This window comes from Mycena indigotica, assembly GCF_014461135.1.
Source record: "Mycena indigotica strain 171206Taipei chromosome Unknown Mind.scaff0006, whole genome shotgun sequence".
In the NCBI taxonomy this organism is placed as follows: domain Eukaryota; kingdom Fungi; phylum Basidiomycota; class Agaricomycetes; order Agaricales; family Mycenaceae; genus Mycena; species Mycena indigotica.
The window spans coordinates 859,485-879,534 of record NW_023503005.1 but is presented as its reverse complement, the minus strand read 5'-3'; the positions used below and the strand labels follow the sequence as shown (position 1 = coordinate 879,534).

Here is a 20,050-nt window from a genome sequence, read left to right as displayed (position 1 = left end):
CTTTCCGACTACCTAATCCGTCACCGTTTTGACGATGATTCGCCATGTCCCGCGATTGCGATCCAATCACCCGCACCAAACTTTGCCGCTCAATTGCTTGATTTCTTTCTTCTCTTTTACCTCTGGGTTTTATGTGGTCATATCGCTCCATTCTGGGATTCGGGCAGAGAACACGGTGACCTTCACAAAGGTGCTTCGTTTCCCGCACCCTTTACTACTCTAACTGACGGCAAACAGTACGAGTTGTTGATCGAGAATCGCAGGCCGACCGTCAACACTTGCAACACTCCTCCGATTGAGAATCGGTTGTCGACCGTCAGAAGCATCAGCCAACGTCCATGCGAGAATCGGACACTCCGACCCTTGAGCGAAGCAAGTTTGGATTGGGAATCGACACGAGCGACGAACGAAGGCATACCCCCCGCCCCGCGATCAGCTTACTCGACCGTCAAAACTTGCGATGGCTTCTGATTGAGAATCGACAACCGACCGTTGGACGCTGGCATCGCCATGGTTCGTGTTTTGTTTTCTGCGTTTTTGCTTCGCTTTGTTGACCAACTCTAGGATTGATTGAGAATCGGATACGAGTATCCGACCGTCAAGAAATGGCTAGTCTTGGGTGAGAATTGGGCGACCAACCGTCAAGAGATGCTAGCGGCCATTTAGTAGTGTAGTGTAGTACTTTAACGTGAAGGATACCAATGGTTCTTTCCTCGAGTAATAATATCATTTTTTTTTTTTACTTTCAATGCGACATGGTTCAAAGAATTGCGTCTGACCAAGCTAAATCAACAGCTCCCTCCATCTCCCTCTGTCAAAATCGCCACCAACTGGTCGATATGACTCAGGAACGGACTGTGCCCGCAATCCATCTCGACCGTCTTCCAACTTGAATCGTCGCCCATATTAACCCGCTCCACAAAAACCCGCTGTGCTTGCAGCGGCATCGAGCGGTCCTGCGTGCAGAAGATGTACATTTTCGGAATGTCGACCGCCCAACAAACCCCAACAGCAGGAGTGCTGAGCACGTGCGCGGACATTGGCGCGAGCTGGCCGGCCCAGTAGGATTGCGCGTCGGGGTCCAAGTCGTGGAACAACACCTCTGCCGCCTCGGGGTATGCGGTCATCGTGACTGGGCCCGCCGGCTGCGATTTCTGTCAGTAAGCTTGAAGTCTTGAGGGAGAGACAGGATACCAAAAGCCACGATCCAGGCCAGGAGGGGGTGGCAGCAAATGCCTCCAGCAAGCCTTCTCCCTCTCGTGGCAGAATTGCGGCCAGGAATACGACCTTGATAATTCCGCCTTTGTTTCGTCGGCTTTTCTCCAGCCCTGCGACAGCTTGGCTGCCCACAACTCCGCCGTAGGAATGGCAGAGCAGCACGACCTCTTTCTCTTCTTCTTCGACAAGTTTTTCGAGAACCTTTTTGACAGCCTGAACATCGGCGTTTGGCGGCGCGGTGCTGGCCAATTCTCCGACGGTCGTCAGTGCGACTGCGTGGGTTGGATAACCCTTTGCTTGAAGGGCGTCGAGAAGTGGCTGCGCATGGGCAGGCGTGTGGAAGACGCCGGGAACGAATACGAAGGTCGGTGGAGTGGCCATGAATGGTCAGTAGTGCAGCAATTCTCGCTTTAAATCTGTTCAGGAAGCGTCTGAACCAGCTCCCGAGTCGCGCAATGAAGCCTCAAAGAGCAGAGAATATCTGGATGACGAGCTAGCTTAGCACTTAGCACTTTAGGATCGCGGGCGGCGGGCGGGGTCGAAGTTGGGAGCGGCAGCACTTGTAATAGGGAGGCCATGACGGTAAGAAGCGTCCTTCATCAAGTATGGTTCCGTCGACTGGAGCCGATGTATCAACCAACCAACGGCATGCAAGCCTACTCTGTCGGTGTTGCGTTTAGTGGATGTCCAATTAAAGTGCGGGGGGCAAGACACACCTCAAGGTCACGTAGCGCCCCAATCAGCTGGTGGATAAAAACTCGGGGCATGGCTGCTACGTATGCCTTCAAGTTCTTCGTCAACTTCGGGAGAAGAACTTGAAGGCGTAAGAGAATCTTGATGATACTTGGTTTATGAGGCGCAAGTTAGTTCATCGACAATCCATGGACCATAGGGCGTTGAGCCGCGATACGAGTCACCGTGCCCGTTTCACCAACCTGTGAGCGTTGGCCATGGGTGGGAGAGCCAGAAACACGTCCAGTCACACTGGTCACTGATCGGGCCCGGCCGCTCAGCCGGTGATCTTCGCAAGCATGGTGTGTGCTGTGCCAAAGAATCAGGTAACATTCTACATAGACTCGGACACGGCTAATATCCACATAGTAATGCCAACGAAACAAAGCTGCTGGTGCAATATTGTCCACTGAGTAAGTAAGTACTAAGTAAAAGGCATCGTTTACCAACTTGAATCTTTGGGCTCACTGCGTTTGACCCCGCAATCAACTGAGAACATTGAGGTCACCATCGTTCATTAATATTCATCGTAATCGGCCGGGTTGTACACCTTAACAGCAAAAGCCAGTCCCTCCGCGCACAGTTCAGCCACCGCGGCTTTGAACTCGTCCGAGAACTTTGCCCCATAATTACTAGCGGAGATGTAGATAGCCTTCCAGCGCGCGACGCGCGGAGAAGTCGGGAGTACTTGAAAGGCATCGCTTTCCCACCAGCGCGAGCGGACCATCGCCAGGACCGCATCTCCGCTATAATTGTTCCCGACGCAATCGAGCTCAAGCTTTTGGAGGCAGGGCGCGGGCGGGTCGAGGTCCGTAGCGCGGTATGTCAACCGCTCAAAGAAGGCGTTGTCCACGCAGTCAAAGCAGCAGTTGAGCTTGAGGTGGGTGAGTGACGGAATACGAAGGAGCATGCTGCCCAGCGATGCACGACCAAGTATGCAGCCGAAAAATTCGAGATACTCGAGCGCAGGACAACGCTGGAGGAATGACGGGAAGGACTGTCCGAGTTCAGGCTCCGTGATCACATTTGCGGTTCTGATTATAAGGGTCAGTAGAGAGGGAAATCCGAAATTGGAAAAGAATGGGTCGAATGTGCGATAGTCCAGCATGGCAATCCTCAGGTCATGCAGATGTGGCATCGAAATTACGCTGGCCCGAGACACGAAAGAGATGATGGTGTCTTCGCCACGGACAACACCATCTAGTTCAAGGTCAACAAGAGAGTTGCATTGCTCTAGAACGATGAGAAAGTCCGAGGACGCGACGGCGCCCAACTTGAGTTTGGTGAGCTGCGACCAAGGGAGCAACATTTTGGTAAAATCGGCCCCATAAAGCCTCACGCGGGTTAGCTTTGGGGCGTCCAAGAATAAAGCTAATCGCTGGTCCAGTACCAACTTTTGCGGGAAGTCAATTTCACACAAATGACAGAGTGGTCCGGACAGTTGCGTAGTGCTGAGGAAAGGAGTGGCATTGAAGACCACTGAGATCCTTCGCCACCGATGAGCCGAGCCCACGACGATGTCCATGATATTGCTCGTCATCATGATGGGAGGCTCCCGACTTGAAAAGAGGACTCTTGGCCGCACCGTGATGTCAAGAGAGTACGGTGATGAACGTTGGAGTAGCGTTTTCGTGGTCTCCAAGTATTGAGGGGAGCAAGCTGGGCCCCTGAGAATCATGGTTGTCGGCCATAGGCGCGGTGCCGTTATGACTAGCTGACGCCAGTAAAAACAGACCGAAGCTAGACAGAAAACTGGGACGAATGCCTCGTTTCCAGAAGAGCTTGCTTGAGATTCGTGGATGACGGTGCGAAATATCTCCAAAAGAATGTCTGCGGGCAGCCTTCGAACGGGCGAAACGGCGTATTTCAGCGCAGCAACCCGGGCCACGAGCTGTTGGTGGGTTTGACCCGAAGCGGCTGGCTGCACGTACATTCGGGAAATTTGTTGTTCCGCGTTTCCAAGAAGGGACCGCGCGTGATCTTCGAACCCGGGTGTGGCGGATTGGGCAAGGATGTCATAGAAAATGTGTGAGTGTGGCCAGTCCATTGGAGAGTTTGAGGCAGAGCTTTGGCTCATTTGAGTAGCCTATAGTTACTCTTAAGTGTTCCCTAGTGAGGTTGGATGGTGAGGTTGGAAGGCAAGTGGCACTTGGTGGTCAAAGCTCATGCCAGTGCTTTGTTGACGTGATGTGTCACGACATCGAGCCGGGGATTTAGACGTGTTGCTGCCAGTGGGCAGCTGCCGAGTCTTCTGTACCCAGGTTGACCCACGCTGAGAGATGCGGAGGAAGGACTCGACCAGGTTTTTCGTTTGACGGGCATGTCGGAAGGCCCGGGCCGGCCGCCGGCTGGGCATGCGCATGACAAACTTTTTTTTCTAAAATTTATATTCTGCGGGTGGGCAAGTACGCTACTTCTACTAAGGCACGGTGCTCGTAAGAGCAGCCCTCGGGGTGTTTGGACCGTCAACACTTTCCCATCTTGGAAAACTCTCCGAGTCGTATTAAGTAGTATCATCATGATCGCCGGCCATCGAATAGAATCTAGCTTACTGCTTCACTGGCAGCCGTTGTAGTGTCGGCGGGTTTGATATAGTACTATCCTTCAACGTCTAAATCTAGTCCCTCACTGCACAGTTCCGCCATCGCGGCTCTAAATGCGTCCGAAAGTACCACTTCGGATGGATAACGGTCGCAGATAAATATGCTTTCCCAGCGTGCAACACGTGGAGTTGGTAGCCGAGGAGCTTCGTTCGTCCACCAGCGCGAGCGGACCATAAGCAGGACGACATCTTCGCTGTAAGAATCATTGACCTCTTCAAGACGAAGCCGTTGGAGGCACGGCGCTGGGGGAACGAGGTCTGTGGGGCGGTATGTCAGCCGCTCGAAGAAAGTGTCGTCGACGCAGTAGAAACAGCATGCGAGTGTGAGGCTGGTGAGCAACGGAATATTGAGGAGGATATCACCCAAAGCGGTTTCATTCATATCAAAGCAAGCGATCGAGAGGTCGCTGAGAGCAGAACACCGCGCCAGAAAGGAGGGAAAGAAGTCTCCGATTTCAGGCAGATAATCTGCACCGGAAGTCTTGAGGGTGAGTCGGAGAAGGGACGGAAATGTAAAATGGCGAAACAAGGGATCAAATGTGCAATGATCCTCTGTCACCGATAGCTGTAGATGGGTGAGATGCACTAGAGAGACGGTGGCGGACAGGGCAGAGGTGGCAATGTCATCTTCGTCACAGATATAGCCCACCAAGTGAAGATCGACCACGGAAATACATTGCTCCAGAATGGCCAGGAATCCTGGGGATTCGGCACCTTCTAATTGGACTTCGGCGAGCTGCGACCAAGGCAGCAGAAGCTTGGTAGCATGAGATGTTTCCAGCGACACACGGGTTAGCTTGGGTGCATCCAAGAAGAAGGCCGATGGTTGGTCTGTTTCATTCCAATTCATGTCGTGGAGGCTGATTTGAGTCAAGTGAATGAGTGGACCCGGTGTTCGTGCAGCTCGGAGAAAAGGAACAATATCACAATTGACCCGTATACTCCGCCAACGATAAGCCACGTTCATGGCGATGAATATGACGTGCAAAGGCGAGGAAGGTCCAACGTTCAACACTGGCGGCTCATGGCTAATGACTGTGATGTGCAGAGGGTATGGGTTCGACCGCTGAAGCAATGTCTCGACGTCTAAGTGCTGAAGGCGTTTATTACTCGGAGAGTGGTTGAAATAACTGGTTCGGAGTGTCACGGTCGTTGGCCACATGCGCGGCGCCATTAAAACGAGCTGTCGCCAATATGAGCAGACTGAGGCCAGTCGGAATGCACGGCAGAAGTGCGTGTTTGACCAGACTCGCAAATTAGATTGTGACCAATTATGTTCGACTCTGGAAAATATCTCCAGAAGAATGTCTGCGGGTAGTTTGCCCACGGGAGCAGTGGCATATTTGAGTGCAGCAATCCGCGCCACCAGTTGGGCTTGACATAATGGGTCCGGCGGCGCGGTTGTTCGAGCGAGTTGTTGTTCTGCGTCTCCAAGAAGGGACTGCGCGTGATCTTCGAACCCGGGTGTGGCGGATTGGGCAAGGATGTCATAGAAAATGTGTGAGTGTGGCCAGTCCATTGGAGAGTTTGAGGCAGAGCTTTGGCTCATTTGAGTAGCCTATAGTTACTATTAGGTGTTCCCGGTGAGGTTGGATGGTGGGTTGGAAGGCAAGTGGCACTTGGTGGTGAAAGCTATCGCTCATGCTTTTTGTTGAGGCCATGTGTCACGAGCATGACAAGAATTGTATGACTCAGCCTTCAGCCTTGCAGAGCGTCGTCGAAACAACTCCAAACCAGTCATGTCAGCCTATGAAATGGGTTTTCTATTCTTTTATGGGTTTACAATTTTCTATATACTCTGCCGCATTCAAAGACAAGCCAGGCCCGAAATCCCTGCGAGTCGATGAACGCCTCCGTCTCGTCAACTCGACATTTCTGCCGAGGAGAGAACCGCCTTTAATATATGCCCACACGGCTATAAGCTGCATGTGGGGGTTTTATAGTCTTTTCTTCTTCTTCGACAACTCCAACTCCACCGTCTCGTCAACTCGGAAATGATGCGAGGAGAGACCCGCCTAAGGAATATGCCCACACGGCTAGAAGCTGCATGTGAGGGTTTTATGGTTTTTTCGACAACTCCAACTCCACCGTCTCGTCAACTCGGAAATGACGCCGAGGAGAGACCCGCCTATGAAATATGCCCACACGGCTATAAGCTGCATGTGGGGGTTTTATGGATTTTTTCGATGGTTTTTTGTCTGCACGGCTATAAGCGGCATGCAGGGTGTTTGGTTGTTTTTTGTCGAAAATGAACTGTCGGGTCGTTGTACGGGTGCCAACAACGACCACGCGGAATCGCTGGTCTCGATCAGACCAGCGCCTCCACCACCCAACGTTTCTCCAACGCGTCGGAATGTCCCGAAATTCTCCGCCAAGAAGGACTGACGATGAGGTCCTCGAAATGGTCCAAGATGGAGCCAATGGAACCGCAACTCGAAAGTGTTGCGAGCGTGGAAGAGTGAGGGAGGGCGGAGGATGGAGGGATTACATCATTGTGAAACGACGCAACAGCGGATTTATTGAGGCAAAGAGCGTGATTTGGAGAAGGGGTATTGAATTTGGCTTTTGGGCTCAACTTCAACGGCGCGGTTGGAGGGAGTCCTTGTATGTTGGTGTTAAGGACAATACGCTGGGACTCGACCATCGCGAGCGTTTCCTGGGCCTCGAGCAAGAGCTCATCCAGCAATTGCTCCAATTCAAGCTTCGGTGCCGCAGTCGAGGCTGTGGGTATTGCTGGCGCTGAATAACGTTTGGGAACAACGTTGATGGTGGGTGTTTTGTTTATGGGAGCACTGAGGCGCTTATAGGATACGATCTGCTGCCGACGTGAAGATACGAGAGCTTTGGCGGCAGCCCATTGCTCGTCGAGCGAAAGTGTGCCTGCGTTTACGACCTGATCATATTCCCCTTTGACGTTTCGGCTCGTGGTGGAGACGACAGCTGCGCGGGCCTGTTTCTTCTTGGAAGACCCGTTTCCGACTCGAACCGGCTTTCTAGTGTTGGTAATGTTGCACAACGGCACACGAGAAGGCGTTGCCATGACCTTGATTGGAGGAGACGGTGCAGGGCGGGGATTAAGATAAGTGAGAGACACGGAAGGGATAAGCGGCTGGCTGTTCACAGAAACAACGACTTTGGTGTTCATGTGGGGCTCTGATAAACGAGGTGAGCCACACAAAACGGTGCGAGGTACAAACATACCTTTGTTGGCAGAAACATCAACGACGGAGTTACCGTCATGCATGACTAAGACAAAGTTAGTGTATGAACTGATTGAACGGCGCTTTTCAACACACCTTGAGTTCCAGCGCTGGCCTCAACAACACTCTCAGTTGGCAGAACGTCGTCTGGGAATCAAGTGAGATAAACACGACTGAGTGGCACTAACACGAACCTTTCGTGGCGCCAACCGATGTTGTACTCTGCTCGGTGTGGACCTTGTATATGTTGTCTGCGATGAACGGTCAATAAACGTCAGGCAGAATGTAAGGACATACCAATCGAGGGCGGAGTGACAATTATCGTCGGCACCGGCTTGACCACTGGGATAGATGAAAACTAGAACCCCACCACTGCAAGAAGACACACCGTGAATATGGTCAGCTTCGGGGGTAGAAGCAGAGTACATATTGGGGAAGTGAGTGGCGACGACGTTGGTGTCGACTACTTCGCGAATGAGGCATTGACTTTGTATGCTAATATAACGCACCGGCACTGAACAAGCCTTCCTCAAGGGCTCTGGGGGAGTAGGCTGCGTCTGTGGTTGTTATGAGTGGCGCCCACAAACCGGAACGGTGACCATACCCCCGTTGGCCTCACAATTGCGAGTGAAGAGCCAGCCGACGACAGTAATGAACATGGCCTTGAAAAAGGTAGTGATGGACGAAGCGAATGACATTGTAGAGATTGTGGTAGCTGGGTAGCTGGTGGGTAGTGGTGGTCTTTGGAAGAGTAACACTGAAGAGGAGCGGGTGATTCACCGCTCCATCTTATCGGGCGGAACGTGATCGAGTTTAAGACACAGAACCGCCTCGTCTGGCTTGAAGGTGCAACGGGTAGTTGGCAACACTGAGCGTTCGACCGACAGCATCTCGAGGAAAGACTGGGTGGTGAAATCAAGAGGCAAAGGACATCTCATCACATGCTCCTGCTCTCACGAAGTTGATGCCCTCAAATTCAAGATTTCGACAGCAACAAGAAGTCAGCGTTGGACCGTGTAATTATTGTCGTTTCAGAGAAAAACATATTCAAGTTTTGTGCTTTTCAGTACATAATGGCCCATAAGTCACTTTGGCCGCAAACACGGTAAGTACTGCGTCACTGGCAAAATCCGTCAAGGGACCTTGTTTTTTTTCTGCGCGTCCGAGCTCGGTCTTGTGAACGGACAGTACTTGGTGGTGGACAATACTTGATGTAGCGCACACAAAGTGACTCGTATTGGAGGGCATCGAGGATAGACTGACAACTTGAAGTTGCGATGGTGGGAATACGATATCGATTGACCGGAATCCTTCTACTTTGAACTGATTCTTTACCTTATCAGGCTAGAGGTCTGCGCTGCCAACTCCACACAATATTCACATCCCTCTGCCATTGACAGCGCGTTCATCCAGGCTGGATCACCATGAGCGGCAGAAAAGGCCTTTATGGCGGCTAGATCGCGCTCTGCTGCATCCAGGTCTTGCTTGCTCTGCTGAACCTCCTGGTACAAGACATTGAGATGCAAGAGCGCTTCTTAGAGGCGCTTTCGTGCCATTTCGTGCTGGGCTAGACACGCCATACGACGCTCCCACAGAACGTTCATGATTTCCTGGGCCTCAGAGCATGTCATTGGCACACGAATGGTCATATTGTTGTAGCCGAGTATCTGTCCTTCGATAAACACAAGGATAGTTCAAACTCTAAGACAGTCGCACAAGTTCTGAATCGGAAGTAGGAGTCTGAGTAGAGTCGTTTGAGACTGGTGGGGCAGCCGAAGCGTTGAAGCCAAAGGATTCAGACGCGTTACTGCCAGTGGCCGCTGCTTCTTCTGTACCGAGGTTGACCCACGCTGAGATGCAGGAGGGACTCGACCATGTTTTGACGGGCATGGTGGTGAGTTGGAAGGCCCGCGGCCGGGCATGACATAAGTAATACTTCGCGACTTCCAAGTTTCCCCCACAGCGGCCTCAAGCTCACGCATACCTCTCGAAATCCTCTAGGCTCTAGCACATACTGTATCTCTGTGACACTGGCAGTCAAGCTCAACTTCATTAGTAGCCCACTCCTTTCTCTCCATACGCCAGCTGGGGCCAGACAACTCTGCTCCGAATTGAAGCTCTCCTCGGCGCTGTTGCTGCCTATGCCAAGGCAGCGCCATCTTTGTTCTCTCCAGCCCGCCTGCAGAGCTCTGCGCCATCATCTGGCGACGCACTCGCGCTTCACTCGGACTCGAACAAGTTGTGCAATGGGTAATTTATTGTTCAGTTGATTGTTACCGTCAGTCCGCGACAACGAGACCAACTTGAATTTCTAGAACCTGAACCTGCTGAGAGAACAATGACCATACACCAAATTGGCTACGCGTTCTCATTTCTATTATTGGGAAACTCTCGTCTCGAATACTAGTAGAATCTAGCTGCTTCAGGCGTTGTAGCGGGGTACTTATTGGATCAGTTGTCACCATGGGTCTCTTCATATTCTTCGACCTCGAAAACCAGTCCCTCAGCGCGCAATTCCGCCATCGCGGCTTTGAATGCGTCCGAAAGTACGACTTCGGGTGGATCACGGCCGCAGATATATATGTTTTGCCAGCGTGCAACGCGTGGAGCTGGGAGCCGGAGAGCGTCGTCCGTCCACCAGCGCGAGCAGACCATAGCCAGGACGACATCTTGACTGTAACGATCATTGACACCGTCAAGATGGAGCCGTTGGAGGCACGGTGCTGGCGGAACGAGGTCTGTGGGACGGTATGTCAACCGCTCAAAAAAGGCGTTGTCTACGCAGTAGAAACAGGCTGCAAGTGTGAGGCTGGTGAGCGATGGAATATTGAGCAGGATGTCACTCAAAGCCGTTTCATTCATATCAAAGCAAGAGATCGAGAGGTCGCTGAGAGCAGAACACCGCGCCAGAAAGGAGGGAAAGGATTCTCCAATTTCAGGCGTATCATCTGCGCCGGGAGCGTTGAGGGTGAGGTTGATAAGAGACGGAAATGTAAAATGGCGAAACAAGGGATCGAATGTGCAATGATCCTCTGTCACCGATAGCTTTAGATTGCTGAGATGCACTAGAGAGACGATGGTGGACAGTGCGGAGGGGGCAATGACATCTTCGTCACATATATAGCCCACCAAGCGGAGATTAACCACGGAAATGCATTGCTCCAGAACGGCCAGGAATCCTGGGGATTCAACACCTTCTAATTGGAGTTTGGTGAGCTGCGACCAAGGCAGCAGAAGCTTGGTAGCATGGGATGTTCTGAGCGACACACGGGTTAGCTTGGGTGCATCCAAGAAGAAGGCCGATGGTTCGTCTGTTTCGTCCCAATTTAAGTTGTGGAGGTTGATTTCAGTCAAGTGAATGAGTGGACCTGGTGTTCGTGCAGCTCTTAGGAAAGGAACGATATCACAATCCATAGATATCCTCTGCCAACGAGAAGCTACGTTCATGGCGACGAATATGACGTGCAAAGCCAAGGAAGGTTCAACGTTCAGGCCACGGCCATCGACTGTGATGTCCAGAGAGTATGGGTTCGATCGCTGAAGCAAAGTCTTAGCGACGTCCAAGTATTGAGGGGAGCATCCAAAACGACTGAACTGGAGTGTCATAGACGTAGGCCACAGGCGCGGCGCTGTTGACATGAGCTGCCGCCAATATGAGCAAACCGAGGCCAGTCGGAATGCGGGGCGGAAGTGTCTGTTGGAATACCAGTTTATGTAGTAGAAGGGTATCAGCAAATCATCCGCAACTATCCGAAATATCTCCAAAAGAATGTCTGCGGGTAGCTTTCGCACTGGAGCAACGGCATATTTGAGCGCAGCAATCCGAGCCACGAGCTGTTGGTGGCCTGGCAGTGGAGATAAGAGGTTTGATTGCGCGGTTGTTCGAGCGAGTTGTTCTTCTGCTGCCTCGAGAAGGGATTGCGCATGAATTGCAAACCCGGGTGAAGCAGATTGAGCCAGAATGTCGTAGAAAATGCGTGAGTTTGGCCAGTGCATTGCACCTGTGATGAGGTGTTGGTTTATTGCTATGGATCGAGTGTGTTTCCGTCTCTATGACTGGCTAGCAAGTTGAAGACTGAGCGCTTGGCGGAAAAAAACTCGTGGTTGACCTTCAACAAGGCGTCACACCTAGTCTCCACGTAACCCGCACGCCTTCGCCATATCCGCAAGGTTTGATCATGAACACGGCCCAAACAGTAAACTTGAACTTGAGCAACCTCAGGCTTCAGCTTCTCCAGTCTCCCGAAACAAGCCAGCCTTGAATTGTCAATTCCCAACGTCTTACTGAGAAGTACTGAGAGCTTTGGCTGACCAGCTGTACCACTACTTGAATGGGATGACGGATGGTGGGAGGTGCATGGCGAAATCACGTTGAGTCATTCCACCATTACTGGTGAAGTCGAGAACAGGCTTGGCAGTCGTCGCGCATCCCCGACGCGTGACGTGACGTGACATCCCGCCGATCGCAGGCTCCTGATCGCTCTCAACGAGCTAGGCCTAACTTGGCCCACGTTCCCGACTTCTACTTCAACAATTCTCCAAAAGTGTCCATGAGACTGACTGCCCTTCTAAACTGAAGGCTCAGCAGAATCAGGCAACAGGGCGACACTGCAATAACCCTTCACCCGGTTGAATAATCCATTGGAGGCGCACTTAGAAAGCAAACCCTACTCGACACAGGTGCGCTTCATATGACAAACAAACACAACCTATTAGAATCTAGCTGCTTGTAGTGGGGGTACTCATCGCCGTTCTTTGACCTCGAAAACCAGTCCCTCACTGCACAGTTCCGCCATTGCAGCTCTAAATGCGTCCGAAAGTACCACTTCGGGTGGAAAACAGCCGCAGATATATATGCGTTCCCAGCGTGCAACGCGTGGAGTTGGGAGCAGTGTGTCATCCGTCCACCAGCGCGAGCGGACCATAGCCAGGACGACATCTTGACTGTAACGATCAGTGACAGATTCAAGATGGAGCCGTTGGAGGCACGGTGCTGGCGGAACGAGGTCCGTGGCACGGTAAGTCAGCCGCTCAAAGAAGGCGTCGTCAACGCAGTTGAAACAGGCGCTGAGTGTGAGGCTGGTGAGCGATGGAATATTGCGGAGGATGTCATCCAAAGCGGTTTCATTCATATTGGAGGAAAGAATGGTGAGGTTTCGGAGCGCAGAACACCGCGCTAGAAAAGAGGGAAAGAAATCTCCGATTTCGAATTCGAGCAGATCATCTGCCAGTGCGTCGGCGGGGTTGAGGTTGAGGTTGATAAGGGACGGAAATGTAAAATGGCGAAACAAGGGATCGAATGTGCAATGGTCCTCTGTCACCGATAGCTGTAGATGGGTGAGATACACTAGAGAGACGGTGGCGGACAGGGCGGAGGTGGCAATGGCATCTTCGTCACAGATATAGCCCACCAAGTGAAGATTGACCACGGAAATACATTGCTCCAGAACGGCCAGGAATCCTGGGGATTCGACACCTTCTAAGTGGAGTTTGGTGAGCTGTGACCAAGGCAGCAGAAGCTTGGTAGTATTGGATGTTCTGAGCAACACACGGGTTAGCTTGGGGGCATCTAGAAAGAATGCTGATGGTTGGTCTGTTTCATTCCAGTCCATGCCGTGGAGGCTGATTTCAGTCAAGTGAATGAGTGGACCCGGTGTTTGTGCATGTCTGAGAAAAGGAACGAAATCGAACTCCATTCGTAGACTCCGCCAACGATGAGCTACGTTCATGGCGATGGATATGACGAGCGAATGCAAGTAGGTTCCAACGTCCCGGCGAAGGCCATCAACTGTGATGTTCAGCAAGTATGGGTTCGACCGCTGAAGCAATGTGTTAACGACATCGAAGTGTTGAGGAAAGGAGATGAAACCACTCGTTTGGAGTGCCACAGTCGTCGGCCACATGCGCGGCGCCGTTAACAAGAGCTGCCGCCAATATGAGCAGACGGAGGCCAGTCGGAATACGTGGCGGAAGTGTGCGTTTGTGGATAAGTGGTGAAATCGTGACCAATCATGTCCATCTTCGACTCTCGAAAATATCTCCAAAAGAATGTCTGCGGGTAGCTTCCGAATAGGAGAAACGGCGTATTTTAGCGCAGCAATCCGAGCCACGAGTTGCTGGCTGGCTTGACATAATGGGTCAGTCTGCGCGGTCATTTGAGTGAGTTGTTGTTCTGCCTCCTCGAGTTGGGATTGCGCATGAATTGCAAACCCGGGTGAAGCGGTTTGAGCCAGAATGTCGTAGAAGATGTGTGAGTTTGGCCAGTGCATTACTAGTACTAGGACACTGTGATGACTCCCGGTTCCGGGTTTCGGATCGAGTGCGTTTCTGTCAAGGGTGAGCGCCGGTGAGCGCTTGGCGGAAAAACCTTCAACAAGGTCAGACTCGTCACACTCAGAGCCAAGAGCCGCGTCACGGTTGCACGATCGGGCTAATGCCAGTGACCATACTTGAACGGAATGACCATGGGTCGGTATGCAAAATCAGCGTTGAATACGTTGAGTCATTCCAACCATGCATTTTTCTGGTTGTTGTTGTCAATACTTGGTTGTCAATGTTGGTGAAAGTCGGGAATAGGCTTGGCAGTTACAAGGAGAGGATCGCCAAGATCGCCCATCACCGAGCATCGACGTGACGCCGATCGCTCGCGCGCGCTTTGCTCTTCAACTTCTACTTGACTTCTACTTGTTCTCGGGGGCGACAATTCTCCAACAGTGTCCATGAGACTGACTGACTGTCCGTCTAAGCTCAAGGCTCAGTAGAATCAGGCAGCAAGACGACACTGTAACAACCTTCACCCGGTTGAATAATCCATTGAAGGCGCACTTAGAAAGCAAACCCAGCCACTACTAGGTGCGCTTCATATTTCATATGACAAACAGACGCACAACCTATTCATCTTCGCAAGATGGAAGCCCCGGTTACTCAGCGGATTGTCCCACACGGACCGATGAACTCAATGGGTGACATTGGGTGGTGAAGTATTAAAAGGCGCCAGTTGCGCGCTCTTTTGCTCGACCAGCTGAACCACACGAAAATGTCTCAATACGCCTACCTATCCGAAATCGACCCGGAGCTGGTCCCACTGTTGCAAACACCCCCACCAGCGGACATACCAGCGGACGACGATGTCGAAGGGCAGAGGGTCTTTTTGACGAATTGGATGAATGAAGGGGCGCGGAAGGCCCATGAAAGCACGCTACCCAAAGGTGTGGTCGTTTCGTGTTCGTGTCATGCACCTGACAACCAGAGTAGACTCCGAATACGCTGTCAAGGACTAGAAAATTGCCGTAGAGAATGGCGAAATCCTTCTCCGCAGTGTCATCCCCACCCCCACGGACGAAGACGAAGTGTTTCCGTTGTATTTCTGGGCCCATGGCGGCGGTTGGGTTGCGGGCAATCTGGATACCGACGACTACCCATTGCGTGCAATCGCTCATGAACTCCGCGTCAGCATCGTTAGCGTCGACTATCGGTGCGTTATCATCATCAACGGGCTTTTAGCAGTTGTGAATATATCCCAGCCTTGCCCCCGTCTATCACCATCCAACCCAAGTGAACGACAGTTACACCGCGCTGAAATGGGTGCGTTTCTGATTACAACAAAGTAAACGCTGTTCAAATTTGCCTAGGCAGTAGAGAATGCCCAACTCCTCCGGGCCGATGTCAAGAAAGGACTCGTCTTGGGCGGCATGTCAGCTGGGGCCCATATCGTTGGCGTTCTGGCGCATCGCGCTCGGGATGACCCGTTCTTCAGCCAACGACCGGTCACAGGCCACCTTCTTCAGATCCCCCCGTCTTTACACTACGCTGCCCAAGTTCCCGAAGAGTAGGTGGAAACCATCTTGCAGCCATATGCCTAAATGCCCGCTCTAGGTATAAAAGTCAGCTATTATCACCGGAGCAGAACAAATTCGCGCCGATCTTGTCCACGGAAGCACTCAACAAGTACTGGGGTGCGTTCCACTTTACAAACGGCTAATGGCTGACTTCAAAACAGACAAGTTGGCTGGCGACGCATCTCCCTCGTCACCTGACCTCTCTCCGCTCCTTGCCAGCCACGACGGGCTCGCCCCTGCCGTCCTCCAAATCTGCGGACTCGACCCTCTCCGTGACGAGGCCTTTCTGTACAATGACCTCCTCATCAAAGCGGGCGTCAAGACGAAAGTCACCAGGCATGTATACCCGCTCATTCGGGAACGGTTGATAACTGGTCTGCAGCTATCCGGGGCTTCCCCACGGCTTCTCGTATTTCTACCCCACCGTTTCAGAAGCCGTGAGTATTCTGTCCTGGTCTTCTCGCCGCAAGAGGCTGACGAGATTTGGTGCAGCGTAAATGGAATGAAGACTATCGTGTGGGACTGAGGTGGCTGCTTGCTGGAGCGGCAGAGAAAGCGCAATGAAGATCTTTATAACGTGTGGTCATATTGGGAATAATGAATCTAAACATCCTAGATTGAGATCGATCCCTCAAGGCACAACTCCGCCACTGCGGCCGCAAACGTGGTAGAGATGCAGGATCATCGGAGAGAAATATTTCCTGCCAACACGCATCACGCAGGGGCTGCCGGAACACAGTGTTCGTCCACCAGCGCGAGCGGGCCATGGCCAGGACATCGGCCTCAGGAGTTAGATTTCGCAATGATACAGTAACTGCCTCTATAGCGTGCCAGCTTGCGGGGTGAGCGCTTGACCCGGGTGTTAACACTCCGAAGTGGTTAAGTGGTTGGCTTCAAGTTGTCACAAGTGAATGGACCTTTGTAAATTTCCTACTACTAGTGGTTATATAGGTAACGAAGATGTTCAGAAACAGGCCCGGATTTTGGAAAAATTCACAATACAATCTTGGCCCATCTCCAATTGATGAGAGGAAATTGGAAAATGAATTGGGCGTCAGCCAAGCGACTCGTCCGTATTAGTATTGCTTCATTTCGGTGTTTTGTTAGTCGTACTGCGGCTACTGCCGGGCGCGGAAGACTTCACACGTCAGTCCTTCAGCGCGAAATTCCGCCACTATGGTCTTGAACTCGTCTGAAAGCGGCGCCTTGAGGCCCGAGTCGTCAGCCGAAATATGTATGTACTGCCAACGTGCGACGTGTGGCGGAAATGGTAGTGCTTGGAAAGTATCCTTTGTCCACCAGCGCGAGCGGACCATAGCTAGGATTACATCTTCGCTAAAATGATCCCCAGGCCCAACGCTTTCAAGACGAAGTCGTTGAAGGCAGGGTGCTGGCGGGTTGAGGTCCGTAGCGCGGTATGTTAGCCGCTCAAAGAAGGTGTCGTCTACACCGTAGAAACAGCAGTGGAGATTGAGGTAGGTGAGCGAGGGAATGCAGAGGAGAATTTCGCCCAGTAATGTGCTGTTAAGGTCACAGCCAAAAATTTCGAGGTGCTCGAGAGCAAAACATCGTTGGAGAAACGACAGAAAGGATACATCGAAGTCAGGTCCCATTCCTGCCATAGCCTGGATGACAACTTTTCGTAAAGAAGGAAATCTGAAATGGCAAAAAAAAGGCTCGAATGTTCCATAATCAAACATGTTGACCTTCAAGTCGCGCAGATGCGGCAGGGAAACGATGTCAAGCAGAGACATATCGGGCTGCTGGAGAGACGCATAGGAGACACCGACTTCTTCGCAGATAATATCCTCCAACCCAAGGTCAGCCATGGAAATGCATTGCTCCAGAATCGTCAGGAACCCCGAAGACCCAACGACAGTCTCCAATTCGAGTTTGGTGAGCTGAGACCAAGGTAGCAGCAACTTGACGGGATGGGACGTCTCCAGCTTCACGTGGGTTAACAAGGGGGCATTCAGGAAGAAAGCCGACGGCTTGTCGTTTTCGTTCCATCGCAAGCCTTTGAGGTCAATTTCAGTCAAGTGATAGAGTGGTCCTGATGATGGGACAGCCTTGAGGAAAGGAACAATATCGCACTCCACAGAGATCCGCCGCCAACGATGAGCCATGCTTATGGCGGTGAATGTGACATGTGATTGCAACGACGCAGACAAACGCAAGGCACAGCCTACGATGGTGATGTCAACAGGGTGTGGGTTTGAGTGCTGGAGTAAACGCCGAGTGATATCCACATATGAAGAGGGTTTGTATCCATTGAGGCTCATACTTGTGGGCCATAGACGCGGCGCGGTTATGATGAGCTGCCGCCAGTATGAGCAGACAGAGCCCAGCCGCAAGACGCAGTCAAAGTGCGTATTCGGAGACGAAAACCAGTAGGGAAATCTGGGAGAGTTATTTAAGGGTACCACTCTCTGAAAGATTTCTAGAAGAATGTCTGCGGGTAGTCTCCGGACGGGAGAAAGCGCGTATTTGAGAGCAGCAATCCGAGCTACGAGTTGCTGGTGGGTTTGCCCGTGACCATGACCTAGAGGATCGGGCTGCGCATTTGTCAAGGATAGTTGGTGTTCTGCTTCCTCGAGGAGAGCCCGTGCATGAATCTCGAACCCGGGTGAAGCAGACTGGGTCAGAATGTCGTAGAAAATGCGTGAATTTGGCCAGTGCATTGTGAGTTACGGTGAGTGGAAATTGAGGTCTTCTCCTACGTGCGGGGCAAGCACTATGAATCATGCACTGGCAGGCATAGATGAACTTGAAGCAGGATGATGGTTGACCGCTAGCTCTGAAGTTGTCACGTGGACTGTGCCAGGGTCATCAATTTCAGAGTATGGACAAATCCAGAAGTCAGCTTGATTTATGTAAGGCAGATACATTCAAGATGCATTCGTCTGGAAGACCAGCGCATAATAATACAACAACTTTCTATCTATCCACGAGTGGCGTAACTTAACACACCAGTCTTAACTAACCGCAAGCTCTCTTTCGTTGCCTCGTCAATGTTCTCCTCAGGAAGACCTAACACTGCATTCGCCAACCCATGCTTGGAATGGTCCCCCTCACCAGTCGGGAAGAACACGCGGGTGTAAAGCTGCCGCACGAAAGCAGCCATGTCGCCCTTCTTCATTGCCTCCACGCTCTCCTTATACCGCGTCTCCGACTTGACATACTCGACCGTCCAATCCTTATCAGAGGTCCCCGTGACACGTTTAGCTGATTCAAACATGTCCTTCTGGCTGACGTTGAAGCTGGAAATATATGCAACCTTGTTGGCCCACGTGTCAACAGTCGGGCCATTGTCGTTTTCGTCCTCAGGAAGCCTCTTAAGACTGAGTAAGCTCGCCAGAGCCCGACCACACTGCTCCCAAGTCGAGGTTGTTACGATCTCCTTCCCGTCGTCGAAGAATGTTACGGTCCGCGTATCAAAGTCGATTCCGAAACGGTCATAGCCCTCACAAGCGACCGACCACTCGTACCAGAAGCCAGTAGACAGCGCAATCCAGCTGCTGACGCCCAACTCTTCAATAACATCCCTCGTAGAAGTGAAAGTGTCGCCGACCAGATTGGCGTTGAGCGGGTCCGGGCCATAGGCGTTGGGCATGACATAAGGCACGCCAGCTTTCGCAGCTGCATTGACGAGTTTGGCCTCTGCGTTGTTGCCGTCCAGTCTAGCGCCGATTCCGAGGGTGATGACGAGGAAGTCCTGGCCTTTGAGAGCCTCCACGAGAGTAGATTCGTTGTTGTAGTCGATGGTGACCCGATGCACTCCTTCCGCTAGCTTTGCCGAGCTCCCAGCACGCGCCAATGCGGTGACCTGATGCTTTCCGGTCGCGAGAAGCGATTTGGTGAAGTAAGAGCCAATACTACCGCCAGCCTGGATAATAATAGCATTGAGACAGCGACAGAAAAGAAGAACAAAGTGCTGACCCCAACGATGGCGACTTTCTCAACACGATTAACGAATCCAGTCGGCTGGTCTTTGGCGAATTTGGGAGACATGTTGTGTTTAGTGAATGAGTTAGCCTCACGAGCGTGAGGGCTTTAAAGCAGTTTTCGTCCGGTTAAACGGGGGAGGGATACATCCGTCTCAGACCGAGGAAAAGAGAGGACCCGCCCGTGGCGCTGAGACAGTTGCTCAGCCTGTCAGATGCTGATTCATCGTGTTAACGAGGTCGAGGGTGAAGCGCAATATCAAGTTAGGATATGCCGGAGCGCAAGGAATATGCTGAACCAAATGCGACCAATCGAAACTTGCGGACGGACGGAAGAAGAGCAGAAGGCGAAGTCGATGTCACGATTTGTCACCTCAAGGTCCCACACGGAAATCTCGCCCATTTCATAGCGGCAGAACGTGATCGTGACGCGGAAAAGGACCCAGGCTGTGTCGCATGCTCCAAATTCGTAGTAGTAGTTGGCCTCTGCGCATCTGGAAAAAGAGTGGGTGGAGG

The 20,050-nt window shown here is 52.0% G+C and overlaps 9 protein-coding genes across 9 annotated transcripts; 1 reads left to right on the top strand and 8 right to left on the bottom strand.

The window, feature by feature from the left end:
• Nucleotides 1-788: 788 nt before the first annotated feature.
• On the bottom strand, nt 789-1,599 carry MIND_00674400 (AB hydrolase-1 domain-containing protein; the record flags this gene model as incomplete). Its single annotated transcript, XM_037363460.1, has 2 exons — nt 789-1,145; nt 1,195-1,599. The coding sequence occupies 2 exons, from the start codon at nt 1,597-1,599 to the stop codon at nt 789-791; spliced, it is 762 nt and encodes a 253-aa protein (XP_037219104.1).
• Nucleotides 1,600-2,467: 868 nt separating this feature from the next.
• Nucleotides 2,468-4,027, bottom strand: MIND_00674300 (uncharacterized protein; the record flags this gene model as incomplete). The annotated part of the gene is made up of 1 exon (XM_037363459.1): nt 2,468-4,027. The coding sequence occupies one exon, from the start codon at nt 4,025-4,027 to the stop codon at nt 2,468-2,470; it is 1,560 nt and encodes a 519-aa protein (XP_037219103.1).
• Nucleotides 4,028-6,860: 2,833 nt separating this feature from the next.
• MIND_00674200 (uncharacterized protein) lies at nt 6,861-8,450 on the bottom strand (the record flags this gene model as incomplete). Its single annotated transcript, XM_037363458.1, has 8 exons — nt 6,861-7,705; nt 7,754-7,798; nt 7,849-7,899; nt 7,947-8,003; nt 8,050-8,094; nt 8,141-8,215; nt 8,262-8,309; nt 8,357-8,450. 8 exons carry the CDS (start codon nt 8,448-8,450, stop codon nt 6,861-6,863), a joined length of 1,260 nt encoding a protein of 419 aa, XP_037219102.1.
• An 837-nt stretch (nt 8,451-9,287) lies between these two features.
• On the bottom strand, nt 9,288-9,642 carry MIND_00674100 (uncharacterized protein; the record flags this gene model as incomplete). The annotated part of the gene is made up of 2 exons (XM_037363457.1): nt 9,288-9,419; nt 9,469-9,642. The coding sequence occupies 2 exons, from the start codon at nt 9,640-9,642 to the stop codon at nt 9,288-9,290; spliced, it is 306 nt and encodes a 101-aa protein (XP_037219101.1).
• Nucleotides 9,643-10,203: 561 nt separating this feature from the next.
• MIND_00674000 (uncharacterized protein) lies at nt 10,204-11,748 on the bottom strand (the record flags this gene model as incomplete). The annotated part of the gene is made up of 1 exon (XM_037363456.1): nt 10,204-11,748. One exon carries the CDS (start codon nt 11,746-11,748, stop codon nt 10,204-10,206), a length of 1,545 nt encoding a protein of 514 aa, XP_037219100.1.
• Nucleotides 11,749-12,494: 746 nt separating this feature from the next.
• Nucleotides 12,495-14,134, bottom strand: MIND_00673900 (uncharacterized protein; the record flags this gene model as incomplete). Its single annotated transcript, XM_037363455.1, has 1 exon — nt 12,495-14,134. Exon 1 carries the CDS (start codon nt 14,019-14,021, stop codon nt 12,495-12,497), a length of 1,527 nt encoding a protein of 508 aa, XP_037219099.1. The 5' UTR covers nt 14,022-14,134.
• Nucleotides 14,135-14,939: 805 nt separating this feature from the next.
• Nucleotides 14,940-16,154, top strand: MIND_00673800 (Abhydrolase-3 domain-containing protein; the record flags this gene model as incomplete). Its single annotated transcript, XM_037363454.1, has 9 exons — nt 14,940-14,960; nt 15,007-15,020; nt 15,071-15,226; nt 15,276-15,336; nt 15,384-15,580; nt 15,628-15,707; nt 15,752-15,926; nt 15,973-16,027; nt 16,083-16,154. 9 exons carry the CDS (start codon nt 14,940-14,942, stop codon nt 16,152-16,154), a joined length of 831 nt encoding a protein of 276 aa, XP_037219098.1.
• A 554-nt stretch (nt 16,155-16,708) lies between these two features.
• On the bottom strand, nt 16,709-18,271 carry MIND_00673700 (uncharacterized protein; the record flags this gene model as incomplete). Its single annotated transcript, XM_037363453.1, has 1 exon — nt 16,709-18,271. One exon carries the CDS (start codon nt 18,269-18,271, stop codon nt 16,709-16,711), a length of 1,563 nt encoding a protein of 520 aa, XP_037219097.1.
• Nucleotides 18,272-18,531: 260 nt separating this feature from the next.
• MIND_00673600 (NAD(P)-bd-dom domain-containing protein) lies at nt 18,532-19,601 on the bottom strand (the record flags this gene model as incomplete). Its single annotated transcript, XM_037363452.1, has 2 exons — nt 18,532-19,476; nt 19,530-19,601. The coding sequence occupies 2 exons, from the start codon at nt 19,599-19,601 to the stop codon at nt 18,532-18,534; spliced, it is 1,017 nt and encodes a 338-aa protein (XP_037219096.1).
• Nucleotides 19,602-20,050: the final 449 nt, after the last annotated feature.